Genomic DNA, 23,874 nt, shown 5'->3' on the forward strand with positions numbered 1-23,874 from the left:
GACCCGCCAGGACAAGGGCGGCGAGGTGCGCTGCGCTCGGGCGGGTATTTACGGTAATGCGGTCGTTACGGTAGCGCGGGAGGGCCTACGTGCGCGGGGGCGGGGCGGCGCGCGCGCGGCGCCGGTGCGTGCGCGGCCCCGCGAGGCGCGTCTCCCTCGCGAGCTCGCGGTGAAAGGATTTGGCGCCAGGCGGGTCCGGCTCCGCAGCTCCCGCAGCCGCACGAACCCCCCGCGCCTCCCGCCCGCACCCACCGCCCGCCAGGGCACCGACACACCGCAGCCAGAGCCAGAGCCGCCCGTCTGTCCCTGCTCGCCGCCGCCCGCGCGCCGCCCAGGGACCGAGCCGCCAGTGCCGCCGCCGCCGCCGCCATGAGCTGCTCGCCCGTGAACGTGAAGAAGCTGAAGGTGTCGGAGCTGAAAGAGGAGCTGAAAAAGCGGCGCCTCTCCGACAAGGGCCTCAAGGCTGAGCTCATGGAGCGGCTCCAGGCCGCGCTAGACCAGGAGGAGGCCGGCGGGGGCGGCCCCGCCAGCGGCGCGGCCGAGCCCGGCAACGGCAGCGTGGAGGGGGAGGCGGCCGAGAGCGGCGGGGGCGCCGCGCAGCTCCGCCAGGGGGGAGGCCCCGGCCAGGCCGCGGCCTCCGCCATGGAGGACGACGACGAGGAAGGGCTGGAGGCCGCCGATGGCGACGCCATGGAGCTGGGCGAGGAGAACGGCGAGCGGGCAGGGGCCGGGGGCGGCCCCATGGAGGAGGAGGCGGGCGGCGATGAGGAGGAAGAGGAGGAGGAGGAGGATGAGAACGGCGATGACCAGGGTTTCCAAGAAGGGGAGGACGAGCTGGCCGACGAGGAGGAGGCCGCGGCCGGAGACGCCAACGGCCACGGTGACCAGCAGCCGCCGCAGCCCCAACAGCCGCAGCAGCCCCCTCCGCTCCTCCCGCCGCGCAGCGCCGCTGCCACCAAGGAGGCTCCCGGCAAGAGCGCTGGGGGCGCCTCGGGGCCCGCCGCTGCCTCTGGCCCGGCGGGCCCCGCCAAGCAGCAGCAGCAGCAGAAGAAAGCGGAAGGCGGCGGCGGGGGCGGCCGCCCCGGGGCGCAGGGCGCCGGGGGTGAGTGAGCGTGGCGGCGGGAACCGGGGTGGGGGCCCATTAATCCCAGACCCCCCCCCCTCCCCCCCCCCCTCCCTCCCCGCCATGACGGGGGTTGCCCGGCCGGGGGGGGTGGGGGGCGGTTTCCGGGGCGCGCGCGGGCGGACGTTGGCGGCCCCGCGCCTCGTGCTGGCCCGGCGGGGGGGCAGGGGGAGGGGCGCGGGAGGAGGGGCGGCGGAGGGGCCGCTGGGGCGCGCTGTGCATTGTGCGCCGAGCAGCGCGGGGCGCGCCTGACGTCACTTCCGGGCTGGGCGCCGCCGCCGCACGGGATGGCGCTGGGAAGGCCTGGCGGTACAATGGAGGCGGGAGGAGGAGGAGGAATCCCTTCCCTGGGGCTCCCGCCCGCGGCCCGCCGGGAGGAGGCGCAGTCGTGCGGATCGCACGGTGCCCTTGCGAGAGGCTGGCAATGTCCCGCTGCCTCCGTGGTGGGCGGGTGGTGATGGTGTTGCGGGTCTGGAGGCGCGGCGGGTCAGGAGGGGCTTTTTTTATCATTTTGGTGGGGATTTTTTTGGTTTTTGGTTTGGGTTTTATTTGTTGGGGTTTTTTTTGTTTGTTTGTTTTTTGGTTGGGTTTTGTGGTTTTTTTTTTTTTTTTTTTAGGTTTTTTTTAGGTTTTTTTTTAGTTTTTTTCGGGGCGGTTTCAGTGGGGCTCATAGCACTGAGGGCCGTACTGGCTGCTGCGTGTGGTGGATTGGCGACTTCAGTATGCTAAGTAATTTCTGATTGGTGACAAGTTTTGAGTCTCCCGTGAAAATTCAACATGCAGGTTTTTACCTTAGTAACGTAGTAAAATTCCTTTTTAAAATGTTACTGCTTATCTCACGCTGTAGCTTGCTGCAGCTTGCAAAGTTGAAGCCATGATATAGATTTTATTACCAATTAAACTAACTAAATTAAAAGAATCAAAATAAATTATTGCTTCTGTTACAGGAGATGGTAAAACAGAGCAAAAGCCTGGTGAGAAGAAGAGGGGAGTGAAGAGACCACGTGAAGACCATGGCCGGGGATACTTTGAATACATTGAGGAAAACAAGTATAGCAGGTAAACAGAATTGGTACTGGGCAGCATTTTGTGATGAGGAGGAATAGAGTACAGAAATGTTATTTTAACTTCATGAAAATACGTGTCGCTTTATTATATTTTGTTTGGGTTTGTTTTTTTCAGGGCCAAGTCCCCTCAACCACCTGTTGAAGAAGAAGATGAACATTTTGACGACACAGTGGTTTGTCTTGATACTTGTGAGTAAACACGCTTTCCTTTGCTCTGGAAAGATGTGGTGTTAAGGCTTTTAATCTTAATGCCACGCTTTCTGTGACGGGGAGGATAGCATTTGTTGATTTTCATTACCAGGTAACTTTAAAAAAATGAGAAAAATACTGTATTTCCACCCATTTTTAGCAAAGAAAAGAACAGAAGGATATGAGTATGTTAACAGTAATAAGCTTGGTTTCCCTGTAAATTCTGTAGTGATAGACAGTTCTGTGAAGAAATCTTAACCAAAACACTAATCTGATATGGAAGCTTAGGTGGGTAAGTGTAGAGTGCACACAGAACACTCTGGAGACAGCTTGATGAAACAGCTGTCCAGCACTGCAGCCCAGAAAGCTCAGAGAGTCTATAGCATAAGTGCTTACAAAATACAGTTTGGGAAATGAGCTTCCTGCATACATTCCCTTATTTAGATACTGACCAGTGGAGTGTTCTTTCTATCTTGTAATCAATTTAACAAAATCTGGTAATACTTCCTCAGAAATGAACCATTCATGTAACCTATGAATGTGTGGGCTTTTGGGTGGTGGTTTGTGCAAGTGGGATGTCAGAGAGGCTTGGTCAGCAGAGCATAGAAATTGAGAACTGTCTGCAAACAGGGTTATTTTTGAGGCACATTATAAACATCATTATTACTGCAACGTACTATTATGGCAGAGTTGACATTTGTATTCTTAAGGGTAAGTATAAGGACTCAACACAGTATTAGAAAACAATCTTGAAGTAATGCTTGAACTCTTTGGATTCTTACAGTGCCATGGAAGGGAACCTTAACTTTTGGCATTGTCTGGCATATTTGTTAGAAGTTTCAGGTGGTTTTATTCCACAAGAAACGGTTTGAAATAGAAGGAGGTATTACTTTACAGTAACATAAATTGCTGGATATGCCATCCCTGACATTTTGCTAACTAAGTCTCAAGTTTCTAGCTGCTAACCTGGTGAGTAGCCACTTCTGTGGGAGCTTTGGAGTTTTCCAATAGCTAAGTAAATAGCTACTTTTCATTATTACTGTTTCTAGTAATAATAGTATTTTCTAGTGGAAAATCTTGCTACTGGACAAATTCTGATTTAAAGTGTTGGCAGACTCTTTAGAGATAAGATTCAAACACAGCTGTAAGGCTGAATTGTGTAATGAATTGGCACTCTCTCTTCTGGATAGTGATCCAGACCTGTAAGAGGTTTAGCCACTCTTAAGTGCTTTTTATTGCCTGAGTCTTACAAAGAAGCTGTAACTTCAGTCCTGTTGTAAAGGTAGCCTGCAACGGTGGGTTTCTTCTGTATGATTTTATCTCCTTTTCAACAAATAAGAGTTAGCAGTACTAATGGGAAGACACTTGGATCACTATTTTTGAAATCGGGGATGGCTGTATGCAAACAAAACAAAATCTTGTGCATAAGAGTTGCCAGTAGTACAGGGCAGACTGCATTTTAGTGTATTCTGGCATCATGCAGGTTTTATACCAGAGCAGAATTTCTCACTGTTTGCTCATTTTGCTCCTTTCTTGTAACCATCAGGTAGGTTTGGAGCTGCTTCTGTGAGTTCCCTGCTCTGGGGAATTCAAGTGTTGCATGCTGCACCTCTTGTTACCATTTGGTATTGTTTTTCTGAAACCTACTGGGAGATACATTTGCAGTTTCATGGTGTGCAGCTCTGAAGATGCTTGTAAAACCAAGGTTCTGCTTAGGTTCTTAGAGTGGTAGGTGAATTCAGTGAGTAGGTCGTGTTTCTGGGCTGAAGTAGGTTCTCTTAGCACACTTTCTGTGCTTAGCATATCTGCCCCTGATTTAACTGCCTTTATTTTAAGGCATCATCTAATTTGACTTGCTAATTGGCTGTATTAACCAAAGACTACATTCAGTACTTAAATAAAAACATTTGTGTTCACATTTACTTCTTAGCAGCCCTTAGGTTTGGGCTTGAGCTTTGAGACTCCTTCAGAATCAGGTCTCCAGAGGGTACTGGAGAGCTCAATGCAGATGCCTCAGTATTGATGGAAAGAGGTACTGTCCATCAGTATTGATGGACAAAGAGTTCAAACAGATATGGTGGAAGTTAGGGGGTTTTAAGCAGATGGAAAAAATAGAGGGAATTCGGGTGACAGAAGTGAAGATGGCACCTTGAAAATTACTTGTTAGCTAGCTTTTCCTAAGATTTTGACCGAGCTTCAGTCTGCAGTTCCATCTAGACATGTTGCTTCTCTGAAAGATCCTGGGTACTTGCTGGCAGTTTGTCTTTAAAATCACCTTTGAAAGCTGGCATCATCTTTAATGCATAAAATTGGACACCTGTACTTTATTTTGTAATCAGAGTAAACAGAATGGTTTTTATGTTAACAGATAACTGTGACCTGCATTTTAAAATCTCAAGAGACCGGTTTAGTGCTTCCTCTCTGACCATGGAAAGCTTTGCTTTCCTTTGGGCTGGAGGGAGAGCCTCCTATGGAGTTTCTAAAGGCAAAGTCTGCTTTGAGATGAAGGTGAGTTAATGTTTATGAGACTTATGCATGCTTAAATATAATATTTATACTTGTCACATTTTTTGGACTTAGTTGAAACTAATTGATGTGAACAGGACTCTTAAATGGCCTTCTCTTACAAGAAGATGGCTCAGTTTGCAAAACTGTTTCCTCTTTAATAAGCACTTTGATTTAACAAAGAACAGACATTTGAAAAAAACCACAAAGCAGTATGTTTTTTCTGAATGTGAGACTTCTGGTCTTACTTTTTAATCACTAATTCTATTTGTCATCTCATGCGTCAACACTGAAAGTATTTTTATACACTCTAGTCAGAAGTTTGCTTGTGCTTTCTGAAGATTACAGAAAGCTTGACTTTTTTTTAAGGAATATAAACTATCCCACCACCACTCCTTTCTGGTTCTGCTTAGTCTTTTGAGTTTGATCCGCTCTAGGCAGGGATTTGGGCTGGATGACCTCTAGAGGTCCCTTTCAACATCATTAACGCTGACATGATGCATTGAATGTGAGTATTTAGCAGGTAGTTAAATTTTGAGAGCAAGAGTTCTCCTGAAGGGTAAAAATGGCAAAGAGCAATCAGCCTTATAATAAACTGATTTCTCCAGCTTGTTGATGGAAGAGGAACAAAATCGCAAAGCTTGAATCTTAATTTTTCTTGTTCCTTTTTTACTTAACAATGTTAAAGGCTTCTTTGCATATGATGGGCCTGTGTATATTAATCTGTTCTCTTCCTCTAGTGCTTTCAAATGTAACTGTTACCATAATAATTGGGTAGTGATCTCATTATCCAAACTTTTGCATGGAGTGATATCTGTGTCTGTTGATCTGATACCTGTAACTTTGGAAGGCCAGTGAAGTGAAATTTATGTTGCTTTTTATTGTCCTGTTTGCTTTCAAATGAGTTTCAGCTCAGTCACCTGACTGGAATAGTTGCAGAGGTTGATAGGATACTGATGGGCTTTTCACTTCCTTTTAGGTAAAGTTTCTAAAGACAGTTTAAAAACAGCTGGTTGCATGTAGATTCCAGTGCGTTTAGGTGGTTTGTTGGGGGTTTCTGGGGTGTTTTTGTTTGTTGCTTTTTTTTAAATCTGGTTATGTTGTTTGGAAGCTGGCAGCTTGCCCAGGAAGTCTGCTCACAGTGAAAAGGGATAGTATAATACTTTCCCTGTCTCTAAGAAGCAGGTTTTTTAATACAGTGCACATTTTCTTAGCTAAGTAATTTACTGTTAATCCCAACTTCACGGCAACTGGGTTTTTTTAAATATTCGTATTGTTTGTAATTTTAATACAATGTCAAAAGGACTTAAGGCTTTTGACCACTGACAGGGACTGCTGTGACAAAGTGATGAAGATTTATGGTATCTTCAATCTTCATTGCTAAATCAGGAGATAGAACTGTTTAGTCACTAGTTGTGGTTTCATATTCTCGAGCATGTTTTTATTTTTGCTGAAGGTGATCACTTACACTTCGGTTAAATCTTTGCTAAGCCTAAAGGGTCAAAATGTTACCTTTTGTTCTTCATCTTGTTAGTGTATAATAAATACTGCTTACCTTTTACTGAATAATTTAAAAATAGGTTACAGAAAAGATTCCTGTTAAACACCTGTATACAAAAGACATTGACATACATGAAGTGCGAGTTGGCTGGTCACTGAACACCAGTGGAATGTTGCTTGGTAAGACTCAAATGTTTCATTGCTTTTGTGTTGATGTGGCTGAAGTCTTAAAATTTTTCTTCCTGAAGCAGGGGGGACAAGTTTAGTGACTGTAGTCTGTGTGTTGTGAAAAGTGGTCTTAATTTGAGTCATTCTCTGGACATGGTGTGAGAAAGTTCATAAAGTCATGAAGTGTTCAGACCTGTAAGGGTTAGGGCCATATTTTAAGAATTAATTCTTCCAGTGATTATGTATGGGTTATGGAGAACATTGTTAAATACTTGATAAGATAAAGGATTTGTCTTTTTCATGTAGTGTCAAAAGTAGAAAAGGGGGAGTTGCCCTTCCCTCCACTTTTAAAGGGTGGTGCATGGTATAAAATTTAACCCATGATAACTACATTATCTTTTTTTTTTTTTTTTTTGCTTGGTGGGAAAATCCTAATTTCTGAAAATAACTGTAGAGAAAGTACAACTTCATTATATATATGACAAATAATAATAATATTTATAACTTGTTGCTGAAATATATGTTTGGGGGAAATATTGGTGAGTTGGTATGTTCTGATATCAGCAACAGCTTTCTACTTAAGTTACACCTGAGACCTTGTGTTTGACACTTCCTGTTAGCTTGTTCCTTGCAGCTTCATCCTCAGCTGTTGCATAGGCTGAATGTCTGCTAAACTCCCTTTAAAATGGGAGGGGTAAGTGCTCCTGGAGACTAACTTCAGAAAGCCTTTCTGTCTACGTTACAGCAGGTATACCAGTGCATAATGAGGTCTTCACAGTTTAAAATATTTGTTCATGTCTTTATCTGACAGTTCAGCTTTTATTGTTAACATAAATCTGGAACCAGCAGCATAAAGCTTTTAAACAGGGATGAGGAAACACTGCTGTTCTATCTCAAGTGAAAGTATTGAATAGAAGAATGAGCTTGTATAGCTGTTGGGGGGCATTAGCTTGTTTTGGCATTAATAAAAATACTCTGAACAGCAGCTTATTTAAGTAGCTGTAAGGTGATTTATGTCTAAAATAGATGGGAAAGCCTATTTGTAATTAGTATAAATTGTTCCTTCAGGTGAAGAAGAATTTTCTTACGGTTATTCTCTAAAAGGAATAAAGACATGCAATTGTGAGACTGAAGACTTTGGTGAGAAGTTTGATGAAAATGATGTGATTGGATGTTTTGCTGTAAGTTTTCACTTATATTTTCTTTTGAGGGAAAACATCCTTGAATTTTTAGACTGCTTTGATGTTAGAAGCTGTAAAGCAAATACATAAAATCATGGGAGCAAGACAAGTTGTTTAACATAGGCAGGCAGTAGAAGCAGCAGCTATTACTAACAGTGACTGCTGGCAACATCATTTCATATTCATGGACAAATGTCTTTAAAAGCCTTTTAATAAAAAAAATCAGATCTTGATCAAAATTATCATTGTCAGTGAGTCATTAGAAGAGAAAATTGGTTTTAGTTCCTTTATGAAATAAGTGTCACAGAAGTTGAGTGAACATAGCCAGTAGAGTGAAGTGACGAATTAACTGTATAAAGGGAGTTAATTGTATCTAAAATAATGCTTTGTCTGAAAAACAGAATTTTGATGGTGATGAAGTGGAACTCTCATATTCCAAGAATGGACAAGAGCTTGGTGTTGCATTCAAAATAAGCAAGGAAGTTCTTGATGGGCGACCACTCTTTCCACATGTTCTCTGCCATAACTGTGCGGTTGAGTTCAACTTTGGTCAGAAGGAGGAACCCTACTTCCCTGTACCTGAAGAGTACACCTTCATCCAGAAGGTCCCCCTGGAGGATAGGGTCCGAGGACCAAAGGGACCCGAGCAAAAGAAAGATTGTGAAGTAAGTTTCTTCTGATGATCTCAAAAGTTGTTAAAGCACATGGATGGAAATGGTTAGAGTTAAGGAGATTATTCCACCTCACTCCTGATGTTTTTGTTTGGGAGCTTTAATACTTAGTGTCTTGTGACCTATTCACTACCACTACCTTCCCCACCCCCAAGACCCCCACATCCCCCCTCGGTATCCATTAGGCTTGCTGGGCTAAGTTAAGTGTATTAAAGAAAATCTTTGAACTAGTATCTCAAATACAGAACTTTTTGTCATAGGTGGTGATGATGATTGGCTTGCCAGGAGCTGGCAAGACTACATGGGTTACCAAACATGCAGCAGCAAATCCTGGAAAATACAACATTCTTGGGACAAATACTATTATGGACAAAATGATGGTAAGTGATAAGACATTTTATTTCTTGAGGTATTGAAAACTTGCTGTAAATCCATGGTATTTGGCTGCCATGGGGTTCTTTTATATCAAAGAAGCTGGCTATTAGTTAGCTAGTGACCATTCGTATTGAAGAAAAGACTGGCTGTGACACTTGGTGCTATAGTCTGGTTGACAAGGTGGTGTTAGTTGGACTCAGTGATTTGAAATGTCTTTCCCAACCTAATGGTCCTGTGTAAAGATTTTATTACCTTGCTGAGCTGCTAATTCACCCATGGCAGGATTCAGAAGCTTTTTTGTGGTAAAATGTAAGAAATAGCCAGCTGTTGTTGACTATTGAATGTATTTCTACTTCTCTATACATCACTGTTCTCAGAGCTGGAATTAGTATTTTGATGAGTATACCTTGAACTGAATGTTACCAATTCTTGTGGAGTCTTTGTTTATAAATCTCTTACGTTCTGTGGAGGGTTGAGAATTTCAATTATGAGTTTGCAGCAGTTGTGGCCTTGATTTGAATAACCCTTGAAGTCTGGTGGAAAGCATTTAGCAAAGAATGTCAGTCACGTGTATCAGGACTACACTGACTAACTCTGGGAAATTTCTCCATAGGTTGCAGGTTTTAAGCGTCAGATGGCAGACACTGGAAAACTTAACACACTGTTGCAGAGAGCTCCACAGTGTCTTGGAAAGTTCATTGAGATTGCAGCTCGTAAGAAGCGGAATTTCATTTTGGATCAGGTAGAAGCTTCAGTGAAAAACGGTTAAGGAAATTTGTTGTAGGCTATATTGTAGTAATTAATTGGGATTAAAGTTATAATACCAATTGTTTCAGTTACTGACTTAGTACTCATTCAGGGGACACAAAGTTGAGATATTACTACGAATGCTTGTCTGAACTTCTCTAGATTTATGGGATGTGGGAGGAAGTGTTTTAACACATTGATACGAGCTCGTAATTTTGCATTATGCAGCATCTTTATGTCCAGTTATTTGTAAACTTCATTGCAAGCTCTTGTAGAGGTGAAGTCTATACACCATAAGTTGACTTCCTTAACTCTTACAATGACAGCTACGTGTAGTAAGTTACTGCATTTTTTTCAGACAAATGTGTCTGCAGCTGCGCAGAGGAGAAAAATGTGCCTGTTTGCAGGCTTCCAGCGCAAAGCAGTTGTTGTTTGCCCAAAAGATGAAGACTACAAGCAAAGAACACAAAAGAAGGCAGAGGTGGAGGGAAAAGATCTTCCAGAGCATGCAGTTCTCAAAATGAAAGGCATGGAACATAATCCTATACTGTGTTTTAGGATGCTGAGTATCTGTTTAAAGGATTAAGTAAACGTGAAGTCTAAAAAACCACTTTATCTTAAACAGTTGTACTTTTACAAAACTGGAAGACTATTGTAACTTGGTAGGATAACACTATATTGTGTTCCCTCTGCTGCAGTCCTTAACACTACTCAGTTACGGTGATATGCTTCATGCAGATGCACAAAGCTGTCTTGGCATAAAGTGCCCTATATACGTGACATATTTGGCAGAAACTGGTGTTCTGAGTGGAGGCTTATAAAAGAAAAAAAAAGATAGGCAGAATGTTTTCGAGGTTTGGAACAGTACTGTCAACTCCATGAAGACCTGTTTATTTCCTTTGTCACTCTTATATTTCCTAAATGCTCAGATTATGTAATTTTGTCCCTATGCTGAGGGGATGCAGAGGGTTGGGAGGAAGAATGGGGGAAAGGTGGTTAAATTGCGGCTTTGATTATAGCTGAATGTAGATGCTGAATACTCAGTGTTTTTGCAATTATAGGGAACTTCACACTGCCAGAGGTAGCAGAATGTTTTGATGAAATAATCTATGTAGAGTTGCAAAAAGAAGAAGCTCAGAAGCTTTTGGAACAGTATAAAGAAGAAAGTAAGAAAGCTCTTCCACCAGAAAAGAAACAGAACACTGGCTCAAAGAAGAACAAGAAGAGCAATAAAAATCAATTTAATAGGGGTCAGAGAGGACGTGGAGGATTCAACATGCGGGGCAACTTCAGAGGAGGAGGTGAGCCTAGAAATAAATCTGTGACTTCAGGAGGTTGCTGCTGCTGGGGAAAAAAGTTCTAGTAGTTACATTGCATTTATTATATAGTGGGAACCTTCATCTCAATTTCAGTAAGTTTAATGTTTTAGTGTATAGTTAATTGTACAGCTTGAGAGAGAGGCTTGTCAGAGCTTGGATTGCACTGTTCATCTTCATGTAGGAAATACGTAAGACCTAACAATTACTTGATTAAAGTAACTCTCTCCCTTGCAGTCCCTGGCAATCGTGGTGGATACAACAGGAGGGGAGGCAACATGCCTCAGCGAGGTGGTGGAGGTGGCGGTGGTGGCGGTGGCAGCAGCGGAGCAATTGGCTACCCCTATCCTCGTGGCCCTGTCTTTCCAAGCAGAGGTGGCTACTCAAACAGAGGAAACTATAACAGAGGTGGAATGCCCAACAGGGGAAACTACAACCAGGTGATGCTTTGAGGGGGGACTGCCAAGTTGAACTACAGTACTTTGGATGTTGTTGACAGCTCTGGTGCCTGTGAGAAGTCACAAACTTGGTTGTGGTGCTACACTGATGCCATGCTGCAAGGCCTTTCTAGTTTAGTGCATGTGCCCAGGGCTCAGTTGTGTAACAACTGCTGATGCAGGGGGTTCATGTTAGGGCTGTAACCTCTGTCCTGTTAAAAATTAAGATATTTTAGTGCATGTGTGAAGGCTGGTCTCTGGTTTTTTGTTTGTTTCTTCCCCTTCCCCAATAATAATAACAACTGTTTTTTGGTCTGAGGGTCAAAATGTATCTTTATCAAACATGTAGAGATCTTTCTGAAAATAGCTCTTTACAGAAAAACTTTATAAAAAAACTCCTTGTAAAAATTCTGTAAAACTTTGTTGGTGTCTGGTATCAAACGCAACTAGTAAAGACACACTAGCCTAGATCTTACCTGATGGAATATTGGTGGAAGTATTGGAAAAACAAAACTGGGATTACTAAGGAGCCAGCAGATGGAGCCCAAGCCAGTAAACATGGCTCAGGTTTGCCTAATACTGACAAACAGGGGAAAAGCAAAATTTCATCTATTTGTATCAATGTCCCTTTGTTGTACCATAACTTCTGTTGAAGTTTTGTGGGCTAGCTCATCTATTTTCAGTTGTGTGACCCATATCCTTTTGTCTGATCAGATAACATACCCTTGTAGCAACTACAGCCTTTCCTAACTAAAAATAGACAAGCTCTTGTATTTTTAGTTGTCCTGGTGCATTTAGCAGCTGGAAATAGGGTGAGTCAAAACTGGATTAGCCAGCTTTCCTGACCAGGCAACAAGAGTTTGAGCTGGTTTATTAATTCTGAGGTTCTTGCCCTGTGTTTAAAAAGCAGTTGCTTAGAGGGGAGGAAGGAGGCTTTAGGTATTCTAGTGTTTTTCAGGGAGGGATTTTTTGGTGGGGTGTTTTTCTATTAACCTAGGGCTGATACTTCTATATGGTGTGTGATGTTTTGGTGGTAATTAAGATTGGTATTAGGACACTGCTAAAAAAGGCATATAGACGAAGTAGTTAACAACTGTTGTCCTCTTGCAGAACTTCAGAGGAAGGGGAAATAATCGTGGCTACAAAAACCAATCTCAGGGCTACAACCAGTGGCAGCAGGGTGTAAGTAGTCCCAACTTTACCTTTTTACTGATTGTTAACTTGAATGTTGCAAAATGCTGACTGAAATAAAGACATGAATAGTCAAGAGTGGATAGCAAAATCTTCTAATGCTAGGTAATACCACTATAAATAGCTTCCTGTGCAAAATTTAATCTGCCTTGATGGTCTTGATATATCAAATACCAGCTCTGGCTTAATGTTCGTAATGGTATGTAGTACTTGGCTTCACATTACTGCTGTGAAGTGAACTTTTAGCTGCCTTCAGTTGTTCAGAAGCTTGCTGCTATTGGAGAGGACTTTAATCTTCTCAAGTTCCAGGGGAACTAGATGTTTGTTAAATGTTTTGGTTTTTTTTTTTCCCCCAAGTAACAAACTTAACCATTATGTGATTGCAGGTTAAAACTAACTATTTATTAATCTGTTGCAGCAATTCTGGGGTCAGAAGCCATGGAGTCAGCATTATCACCAAGGATATTATTGAATACCCAAATAAATGAACTGATACATATTTCTCCAAAACCTTCACAAGAAGTCGACTGTTTTCTTTAGTAGGCTAACTTTTTAAACATTCCACAAGAGGAAGTGCCTGCGGGTTCCTTTTTTAGAAGCTTTGTGGGTTGATTTTTTCTTTTCTTTTTTTGTACATTTTTAATTGCAGTTTTAAAGTGATTCGTAAGAGAACCTCAGCATTGTGCACGAAAAGAGAATGTGTCAGTATTTCAGGGTTCTACATTTTATCTGTAAAATGTGACTTTTTTTTTACCACAACAAAAGTAAAACGTTGCTTTGTACCTGGTGTCTTTTTATTAAAGAATTTTCTCCTTTTTCCCCATCCCCCAATTTCTAAGAAACAGTCGTGAGTCATGTCACAATATGATAGAAATGTTAGCAACCAGATTCGTATGGAGACATCTTAGTAGCCCTCAAATACCATGAGATTATGTAAAGCTCCCTATTACACTCCATCCTCTCTATGAAGCTCTTGGGTGGGGAGGGGAGGAGGGGGAGGCAAAAGTTTCTGGCAATAACTAGGACTTTTTTGTAACATTTGGAACTCAATAAGATGTTGGGGGTAAAGAGGAAACCTGGGGCTAAGTAGTGATGGTGGAGTGTATGTAGAAGCTCTTAAAGTTGTAAAACTCGGTTGCTTTATTTGTGGAGGCTCAAACTTGTGAAGGTACAATACCATAATTTTTTTTTCCATTTGTTCTGCATTTTGATTCTGAAAAGAAGCTGGCTTTGCCCATTTCTTATTAAACAAAACTTGTTGTAAATCCAGTTGTCTAATGGGATCTATATGAAGTTAGCTGTGTGTCTGTATAACTCTTTCCCCACAAAATACTGTATACCTAGTGTGCTTGTAGTAGTTACCTCCACCATTTTGTAAGCTAATGAAACTGTGAGTCACCCATTTTATATCTTAATTTTTAATCATGTCAATTCTCAAATGGGTGTATCTCCTTAGCCTGCTGATTCCTTTTCTCTTTAAAGAAAGTGGGTGGAGAAGTTTAACTCTAGACGTTTGTTTGCAATAAAATAAATTCATTTTACTCTTGTTTGGGATTGTCGCCATCAAGGTCTAAAATCCCGTTAATGCTATAAAGAGGAAGAGAATGTATGAAAGCAACGATGTTGGACAGTTTTAAACTCATTACTGTACATGCTGAAATACTTGTGTTTCTTTAAAAAAACTGGTGGTTGCTCTGTTAGAGATCTATCACATGTATAATTCACAGTTTAACATGGTTATATGTATAGGGCAAAAGTCTTTGAGTTGCACTTGCATCATGTAAATCCACTTAACCTCTTTATTGTAAAATAGACATTAGGGAAGGACCAGGAGAAGGATTTGGACAGGGAGTAGGACAGGAGGAAGGATTGTCATGAGCTTCAATTTGTTTTAACTGCTATTTTGTTCAGCTTTATGCTTCTGTAAAATTGTAGTGGCACTGTTAGCTGCTAACTTGCGTTCTAATGCCGTAAGACAGGGAAAAGATGTTACCCATTGTAAGAGTACACGGGGTACACATGTGAGAACACGTGGCACTGCCGCCATCAGGGCCCTGGAGTGTGCTGGCAGTCCCCGTGGCAGTGTATGGACTAGCAGAGGCTTCCTGGCAGCAGCCTAGAGCTAGAGTCGTGTGCTGTGCTTGAAACCTTTCTCCAGTGTTAGTCAATTTCTAGTAGTCTTCAGAAGTAAAGATAAGCTTGTGTTGCTCTTCTAGCCTTTATAGCAGATGCCATTGCATATTGACATTAAACATTAACGGCACCACCTCCTTGTCAATAGTGCTTTAAATCATCCCTTTACTTTGAATGAGAAAAATGTAAATTGTCTTAAAAGAAACACTATTTAATGAAATTTGGGGAATTGAAACCCAAATATGCTTTGCTGAAATGGAGTTTTCTTTAGACTTGCAAAAAAAAAAAGTTTAGTGTAATTAAAGTCCATTTCCCTTCTACCCTCGTCACAAGAACTAACACTTTGTATGGAGTGCTGATCCTTTGCTTATTTTGGTACTCTATAAAATGATATAGTCTTAAACTAAAATATAAGAGCCTACACTTACTATGTGGTTGTAAAGCCTGTATTTCAATTCAAAAGTCTGGGATGTTTTGTTTTCAGTTTCTTTGCTGTATGGTGTTTAAAAAAAAACCCCAACAAATCAGCCACACACGAGATGCTTCAACTCTCACACTCAAAAAGGAGTATCCTGTTTCTACTTAAAATACTCCTCTCCAACAAAAGCTGTTTTGGTAAGTTCAGCACTATCTGAGAAACAGAATTCAAAAAAGCTTCAGCACATGCTCTACCTGGGACACGAGTAGCTCAGAGAGGGGGTGGAAAAGTCCACGTACATCCCGCTCATGATTTGTTACAGTTGAGTGGAGAGCAGCGCTTGCGTGGAGCCGTGTATTCAGCCTGGGTCTGCCCACACACTCTCAACGTAGCTCTGAATATTCCTAGAGAAGGGATTTATTTTGCCATGTGAAAATGGCTTTCATAGAGAAGCAGTTGCCTAAAGAATCACTAATACTAAAAAACCCAGAGTTTGCATTTAAAAAAGACAATATGAAACTTAGCTGGTGGCTATAGAAAGGTGAGGAGGGCACAGCTGTACATTGCCAAAGCAAGAGGGCTGAGCCATCTGTCACGTTCAGTGATTTCTTGCAGCTTACAAGGGTTTGTTTACATGCAGGATAGTACTTGGATTCAAGCAGCCGTGCTGCTGGTGGTGGTGGCAGCACAGGTAGTGACATACAACACTGGGGTTTGGGCTCATGTTTTGGGGTGTTTTTCCTTTTAGAGTGCAAACCGGGTTTGGCTTTTTCTACCTGAGATGGGGTTTTTTTCCTAACAGAGTACAAACCTGGATAGCTTTCAGCTTAGCTCTGTGACAATCGGACCATGGCACATGGTGCCCGTGCAGCTGCTGGCAGCAGTGCCAATGCTGCTGGGGGTGCTCTCCTTGCAGCCCTGTCTGATGCAGCTGCTGGCACCTCATCCACCTTCAGCAGGCTCTGGCCGCCCCGCCTTGCCCGAGAGGGCCGTGCATGCTGAGCTGCAGGCTCAAGGCAGGGCTGTGCTGCGTGTCCCGGGAGGAAGTGCCCGGTTAACTACCAAACAAACTCCAGCTGTATTTCTGCCTTTGCTAGTAACAGTCGCTAGGATACACACTGTGTACATGGAGGTGCTTCCCTGACACGCCACCATCTTGGCGAGGGGCGGTGTCCTGCGTGAGAGGACTTTGTAAACAGAGTCAGCTGTGGGACATCAGGGGCAGGCTTTGGTTCTGGGGTGGCTTGGAGATCCCTGTCCCCACACCCGGCTCTGCTGTCGAGAGCTGGCCTTTCCAGTGTGCTGGGCTGCTTCCTCTGCTGCACCGGGAGTACTCGGCAGTGCTGTGTGTAGGAGCTCAGTGTAAAAGGCACGTGTACACGAGCTCTTTTCAGTGCCTACTGCAGGACAGCTCAGCAGCAAAGAGATTTTTAGACGTCGTGCCCACTTTTTCTGATAGTGGGATGAATTAAATCAGTCTTCTGGCTACATCCTGTGCAGTCCAAGCCACTTCCACTTGCATTGAAAGAAAAATTCTTACTCATGGTGTAAGCCACTATTTTTTTTTTCTTGCAACGCTCCAAGCACTGCTTTTAATAGAAATAGGTGATGAAGTCATATTTTAAGATTAGGAAGTTTCCTTGTCCATGACCTTTTGAAAAACTAGGCCAGTGCTTTCTAACAGGGCAACCTCAACCTCAGGCAAAGCCACAAGAAACCAAACTGAGTTGCAGAGACGTGAAATACTTCGACACTTCTGCAGATGTTAGCTGCCAGGGGCTGGGCTCTTCCAAGCAAAGAAGCATGCACACACTGTATTTGTGAACTAGCAAGGGAGGAGTAAGTAGAGCTGAAGACAACTTGGCCCAAAGCACTGTGGAGGATGGGGAAAGCTCCAGGCTGTCAGAAAAAGCAGCTGAGGAGCAAGTGGAAGCTCAGAAGAGCAGCTTTGTAACTCGGGTGTGTAACAGCCCACAGCTGTGGCGAAGTTAGAGCAGCGCCTCTCTCACACTGGCAGAAGCATCTCCCTCCCAGGCAAAGCCCCCATGCAGGTAGTGAGGGGAAGAGGCCTTCTCTTTAAATAGTGGCAGAGTAGTGGTTAGTTCTGTGCAGCTTCTCTGCTTTGCTAGGCACCAGCCATCTCCTCCAGCACTGAAGGCCTCTCCAGAGCCAGCCCTTATAGGGAGCTGGCTGAAATCAGGACTTGGCCAGCAATTACTCTGGATGTGACTCTTGCCTTAGTTTGTCTTTCTGCCACTACTGGGAGTGGCAGGAGGATTCAGCAGCGAATTGGTTGCTATGTAAACTTAGCTGTAGCTTAAAAAAGATGCTCAATGTTTGACATGTTGTCAACATCAATAGCGAAAAACAAAGGCAAGTGTAAAAAACCTAGAAATACAATTACTTGTAGGTGACTTGATATGCAAGTGTTACTTTAGAGCAAATTTTTGTTATCTCTTCTGGTTTAGTAGACAATCTTTGATCTGCAGAGTACTTTTGGTCCTAGAAGTTACTAAAAACTTTAGGTAAGACATAGAGATGGGGAAAAGAAATTAGTAAGTCTCAAAGGAGGTATTTACATGTAATATCTTTTTCTGAAAGAAATAACACTTGGAGTTTGCTCACATTTGGGGTTTGCTGAGAAACAAGACTCAGAAACGTTTAGCTACCAGAGTTGAGTCCACATACAGCTTCATGAGCAGGTTGTGAGTAGCAGAGCTGTGTACCCAAAGCATCCTTGCATTCGCTGGCCACATATTTCATGATGGAGCCCAGCCTGCAGGCTGACTTATTTGCAGAGAGAACACTCTCCTGGCCCACATTCAACTTGGCAGCCACTGTAAGTCCCATCCTCTTCAGCAGGGCTGTGATTCAGCTGCTTCCCAGCCTCTAGTGGACACTCCATTAGGCAAGCAGCTGCCCTATAAAACAACAATAATAATAATAAAATCCAATCTATTGTTAAATAGTGAGACAAGCACCTCAAAAAGAAACATTAGTTGTAAATTACTTATGCAAATTAAATGTCTTGTGTGTTCGCCCTATTTAGTTTGAGAGACCTTGGAGAAAGCAGCTGTGATAACTCAGTAAGAACTACTTCACTACTTAAGTATCAGTGAACACAGCATTTAAATGTCACAATCTGGGTATTTGGATTCCAGACCTAGGATATTCTATCAATCACACCTTTTGCATGAATTTGCCTGCCCCTTTGTTACAAGGAGAAGTATTTCCTGTGTGGAGCGGAGCCCATCACACCAGCTGCCAAAGCTCGAGGTGACTGGCTGGTTCCCGTATGTGGCTGCAATAGGAGCTGCTTCCTCCAAAGGAAAAGGCGGTGGGAGCAATCACTGTGATCCATGCTCCAGTCCACAGGGCTGCACGCTGAGCCCAGCCCTGCTTGGCACTGAGAAAACTCCACAGTCTGCTTGGCCATGGAGAAGGTGGTAGAGGCCGGGAGACACTTCCTGAAAATCAGCGGCTCCCGGACATTCCTGGGAGGGGGCTGCTGTTGCTGCTGCTTCAGAGGCTGCGTTGGCACAGCCCCAGTATATTTATGTGCCTCCACAGCCTGGCAGCCGGCCAGTGCCTTTTAATTTTTTTTCCTTTAAGGAAACACCCGCAGAAGGGAAATGAGAGACTCCAACCGTTTCTTTCAGCAACAATGAAGAAAAGTTTTCAGGAATGATCTTGCTTTTATAGGTAGTTACTGCCTTGAAAGGTCCATTATTTACCAAGTACAAGTATCTTTCTGTGGCTCCAGAACAAACCAGGGAAGATTACGGTGCTGAAAGCAACTGAAGGGCTGCTGGGGGAAGGGAGAGAGCGCACGGGTTCCTCCTTGTATGATGGCTGTATTCCAATTAGCATGGATCCCACAGGAGGCTGTCAGTAGAGAGACCGTGCTGCTGCTATATCATTATCTAAGCCCCCCTGAATTTTTTCCGGTTTGGTGCCGTACCAGGAGTGTGTGACTTCACACAGAGCTGTGGTTTGTGGCATCTCACAGCATTCCCGAAGCGTGGGGAGTGTGGCTGCACACTGTGTGTGTCCGCACAGCCGTGTGCGGGGGCATGCCTCACTCTGCTGTAACCGAGCAGTGTCTGACGGAGCAGCTTCCTGGCCATCTGGTAGGTGGCCACTCTGTGACCCACTTAGGTGCTCTCAAGATAAGTCTCTTGGAGAGCACAGGTGTGGGTGACAGAGATGTACAGCCTGAGGTATGGTGTCCCCAGTAAAAGGATGAATGGGGTTAAGAGAAATTTGTGAGTAGAAATTAATGCTGACAGGCTTTCAGGAAGGAGAGGGCCATTGTGCTTGTTAGATGGGTGTAAGAAGCCCTCTATGGTACTGGTTCAAGGGGACCTTGTGAGGTTTAGGAAGAAAAGGCTGCACTCTTTTTATCCAGCTGGGAGTCTCAGTAGGCAGTAATGGAAGAATATGATGCTGGGATACTATCAGAGCTAAGAAACCGAGTCAAACAAGTTCTGTCATGGCCTCCCAGTGCTGCTTCAGGACTGCCCTCAAGGGCTTTAAATATTGGATGAAAGCATTATCAGCACAGCATGTAAGAATCACTGGTAGCTCCAGATTTCTTTGGGGGGGTCTGAATAGGGTACTTTCCTCTGTATTTTGAGGAAAAAGCTGTCAGATTTTTTTTTTTTTTTTTTTTTCCTATTTGCTGTGAAGGACTCCTGCAACAGCCATTTGTGGAAACATATCGGCCCAGTAATAAACCTGTTATTGGCTTTTCATCTTCAGAGATATTGTCACTATCTCAGCCAGAGCCTGAATGCTTAGTGAATGGGAGGGGTATTAGCTTCCCTTTAACTGCTTAAGTAACATAACAAAGAGCAATGGCACGTGGGCTGCATCTCTCATCCTGTTTCCACAGCATCTGTGCAGTGTCACAGTGATGACATGGTGGAGAAAGATCTCTCACTGTGGCCACCTGGCAACGGTAAAGGTGGTAAGAACTCCTGACCTGGATGACAGAAAGCATGAATATCAGCTAGAGCTGTAAAGCTTTTAAGTGAACTCCGAAGACCTGCAATGCAAGTATATGCAGGATTGAAGACCAAGATGTGTAATGGATAAAAGCACACTGTGAGCACCAGAGTTATCACAAGCCATTTGCCATCAATAGGAGAGAGGAGGACCTGTTGTCTAGGGAGAAAATTCACATTGGCTGAGAGCAAACCTGCTGCTCTTCCTTACAGCATTTGACAAAATAAACAAGGAGTTTAAAAAAATATGCAAAGCATGTGCTTCCTTCTCTCCAGAGCAGAAAAAGGGGGAATCTTTGTTTCTGTTCAGTAGATCACCATTCTATACAATCTGGGTATTTTTGGAGCTGTGGCCAGTCTGAAGAGAAAGATCCCTGCTGTGGTAATTGTCCACTCCCATGGTACATTTTAGGCACTGCCAGAGGGCTCCTGGCATGTTCAGGAGAGTTGAGGGTTTTGACGAACTCTTGCTCATGACAGATGACAGAAGCTGGCAGGATTAAAATAGCTGCAGAACAAACTGCTCTTAATCTTGAAAACAAGCAGACATAAGGATGCCGTGACCTATTCCCGCAGGAACAGGCAGATTCCCTGCTGGATGGCTCTCAGGCAAACTATGAACTCAAGCAGAAAACCAAAGGATTGTGTGAAAAAGAGGGGACCTATCCTTAGTCAGGGTGCTGTTAGTCATGAACAAAAGTCTGTGTTTTCTTCAAACTGTCACCAAGGTTCTACCTCTCATTACCCTCCTCTCCACCATCCTTTGAAGGTTCAGCAGCTGTATGTGCTTAATGTAATATTTTAATTTTTAATGTAAGAAAGTTATCTGTTCCAAGGCCTTGAGTCACATTAACTAAAACTCAGTTCCACTTCTGATACAGAATTAGTTCTTGGTTCTTCACTTATGGGGAAAAAAAAAAAAAATCAAAGGATCATCTTCTTGAGCATCTGAATATACTGTAAAACTTTGTTTTGGTCAGTTTTCCAAGGCAAGAAAAATGTATTTGTTTCAAGAGTTAAATGAAGCAAGCAAACAACTTTCATGGGTAAGGACTGAGCTCATGAGCTAAATGTCGGAATAGGAACAAGAGAAGTATGGGAATTAGTCTACTAAGCTGGAGAAAATATTTTCCTTGGGAGCTCATTACAGCTGAATTCACACAGTACTTCATTGTTACCTGGATTGCTTATACCAGAAATAACAAACTTACTTCCTCCAGACCCAAATAAAAAACCCCTACCAAAAGCCAGGCTCAGTGACAAGATATGACCTTTCCTTTGCAGCACTCAAGGACTTGGGGTGGGCGGTGACACACCAAGAGTCTGGAAGCCTGCAAAATGCAGAGAGGGCCAACATCTCCCTAAAATCTCTGCTTGGGTAAAGAGGTAAATTAGAAGTTTGGGATGGTAGCTGTAATTGCCTGTGCTGTCACCTTCAGAAAAGCTCCTAGGTTTTGAGCCTGTTGCATCTGTCAATGGCTGAAGAAGGACATTTGCACCTGTGAGAGGCACCGAAGGCACCTGATCCCACGCAGCTCTGGGAATGGGGCTGGCAATTAACCTTAGATCTCCAGGTTTCAGCCTGGTGCCTCCCACAGTGACTTCCCTTCCCAAAGGACCTGGAGGACACAGCTTGCACATGTGGCCTCTGGCCACTGCCGGAGTCCCAAGTGTGTGCTCCTGCTGGAGGAGGCTGCAAATGCCTTTTCCCAGAGTGTCACTACTGCAGGGAACAGGAAGAGAAAGGTGTGGAGGAGCAATGGGGACACAAATCCATCTATTTTGCTGGTGGTTTAGGTTGCTTTAAGGAAGGATTTCCCTAACTTCAGGGATAAAAGCTGCCTGTCAGTCACCGTTCAGTGACCAAGTAACATAACTGTTGGTAAAATAAACAGGGTTTCAACAACTTACAGTTTCAAGTTGCTATACCTCATTCTCTTGCTTTTTATCGTTTATTCTCAGGGGGCTGAAAACCAAACATCTTAAAAATTACTTTTTCTTTTCCATCCTAGTAACTATCTGTAAATTTTAATTTAGGCAAAGCAAAGCAAAGACTATCATATCTGTCATTAGCTGCAATTCTTTTACATTTCAAGTCTGATAATAAAATACAGAGGTGTGCTATGCATTTCCACCAATGACTTAAGATTTATGAAATTAGCAGTAACAGATAAATAGGGATACAACTCACTAATTTTAAAAAATAGTTATGTCATTGTTTTCAAATGTCAGAATTACTTAACAGAAATTTTTGTTTTCTTGTCAGTGTATCCTAATTTATGACAACTAATAGCTTTGAGATTTTTTGTTTTATGCTGTCTCTCACTCTTTAATTGGGCTAACCCATTAGTCACTTTCAATTCACTCTCCATAGCTGGCACAGAAGCAGCTGGAGCCAGCACTTTGAGGAATTGTGCCACACTTTTCCCCCTGCATGTTTGACCATGAGCATTCTTCCCTCTGCTGTTGGAAGCCCTCCTTTCACACCAACGGAGTCCTGCTCACTGCTTCCTTGTCTTATATCCCTGCCCTGCCCTATTGGGCAAAGGGCTGACTTTCAGTTAATTGCACCTCAAGTTTTAGTAAACACTGAAGCTCCAATGTGCTGGCCAGGCTGCCTGAACATTGCCTCTTCCCCAGTTCTTCTGTGAACATCTGGCATGCTCATTTTACATTCTGCACAGAGAAGCAGAAGTATTAGATGGGTTATCTACACAATACAGATACATCTAGCATTTCAGTTATTGCTAAAACTGTGGTTAAGCTGCTATCCTTAAATACAGTAACTTATACCAACACCAATTAACAACAGAGGATGTAATGCTGCAATTTTCCCCAGATTTTTTTTACTTACACAGTATCATAATGCTGCTTCTATATTCTCACCAGTCACAGCATCTGTGTGTTTTGAAGGATGCCATTATGCACATGCTAACTTCTTTCCCATCAGCACAAAACGCCCTTCACTTCTCTCTCTACAACTAACTGCTCTTTGCCAAAGAGTAAATTTTCATCCCTGTGCTTTTGTTGCCTAAATCCTGCAGCTGACCTATGACCTCACAGCCAAAAGACCCCCCTGCTTAGGTTGCACTTTCTTTTCTTAGGTCAGATAGGGAAGAACTCCACCATGTATTAAAACAGGAGCTTGTTAAGACCAGCTTCATGGCTTGCTCAGTTTCCCACTGCTGCTCCAAGGGCTTTACAAAGCAACAGCTTCCACCCCAAGGAGAAACAGCCTCTCGCGCCCCTTGGTCCCCCACCCAACACAGAACCAGGGGAAACACTTTTCTCTTCTGAATTAGTTACCAATTAACTTCTCAGTTTGGAATCTGCAGTGACGACAGGAAGTGTTTCATTGCATTAATTCTTCTGAAGACTTTTTATATATAATATTGAAGTCAATGTCCTCAATAAAATTTGTCTTTGTTTCCTTCAGAACAAACATGAGAAATAGAAGGGCAAAAAGGAATTAAGAGTATATAGGTTTGTTTTCTTCTTAGAAGAAGCTAATCCACAGAGGGTAAAGTTTAATTTTCTCAGTGTAAATAGCATGTTTGTTTAGTGCTCTCAAGTATATTTTCAAGTAAATAAGTGGTGCAATACTGCTGTTAACATCCGTATTTTCAAACCTCCCTGCACCAATGTGAGTTAACAACAGATTGCAAACTCTCTCACACTAAATACAGGGTGGGGAAAAGGACTGTTTTTGCTTGGTGACATGCCTTTAGACCAGAAAGTGCTTACAGCATAATAGATTATAAATCATTATATGAAAAAATAAAAAAATTGTGTCACTCGTGCAGGCAGAAGCGAGTGATGTCATCACTCATCTTTTTACCAAGATGCT

At 43.3% G+C, this 23,874-nt stretch overlaps 1 protein-coding gene and 3 long non-coding RNA genes across 4 annotated transcripts; 2 read left to right on the forward strand and 2 right to left on the reverse strand.

Moving 5' to 3' along the window:
- The first annotated feature begins 147 nt into the window (after nt 1-147).
- HNRNPU (heterogeneous nuclear ribonucleoprotein U) lies at nt 148-14,011 on the forward strand. Its single transcript, XM_053974403.1, has 14 exons — nt 148-1,102; nt 2,071-2,182; nt 2,306-2,379; nt 4,748-4,887; nt 6,465-6,564; nt 7,621-7,733; nt 8,135-8,398; nt 8,665-8,784; nt 9,393-9,521; nt 9,885-10,053; nt 10,588-10,827; nt 11,080-11,282; nt 12,390-12,461; nt 12,889-14,011. Exons 1-14 carry the CDS (start codon nt 370-372, stop codon nt 12,940-12,942), a joined length of 2,523 nt encoding a protein of 840 aa, XP_053830378.1. The 5' UTR covers nt 148-369; the 3' UTR covers nt 12,943-14,011.
- On the reverse strand, nt 13,829-16,557 carry LOC128805607 (uncharacterized). The gene is made up of 2 exons (XR_008436494.1): nt 15,833-16,557; nt 13,829-15,425 (listed from the first exon to the last, which is right to left on the reverse strand). It is a non-coding gene; the product is annotated as an uncharacterized LOC128805607 (long non-coding RNA).
- Nucleotides 16,501-20,275, forward strand: LOC128805609 (uncharacterized). Its single transcript, XR_008436496.1, has 2 exons — nt 16,501-16,568; nt 19,916-20,275. It is a non-coding gene; the product is annotated as an uncharacterized LOC128805609 (long non-coding RNA).
- On the reverse strand, nt 17,587-23,316 carry LOC128805608 (uncharacterized). The gene is made up of 2 exons (XR_008436495.1): nt 22,882-23,316; nt 17,587-17,942 (listed from the first exon to the last, which is right to left on the reverse strand). It is a non-coding gene; the product is annotated as an uncharacterized LOC128805608 (long non-coding RNA).
- Between the last annotated feature and the right edge of the window lie 558 nt (nt 23,317-23,874).

The sequence above is a fragment of the Vidua macroura genome, chromosome 3 (assembly GCF_024509145.1).
Source record: "Vidua macroura isolate BioBank_ID:100142 chromosome 3, ASM2450914v1, whole genome shotgun sequence".
Classification (NCBI taxonomy): Eukaryota; Metazoa; Chordata; class Aves; order Passeriformes; family Viduidae; genus Vidua; species Vidua macroura.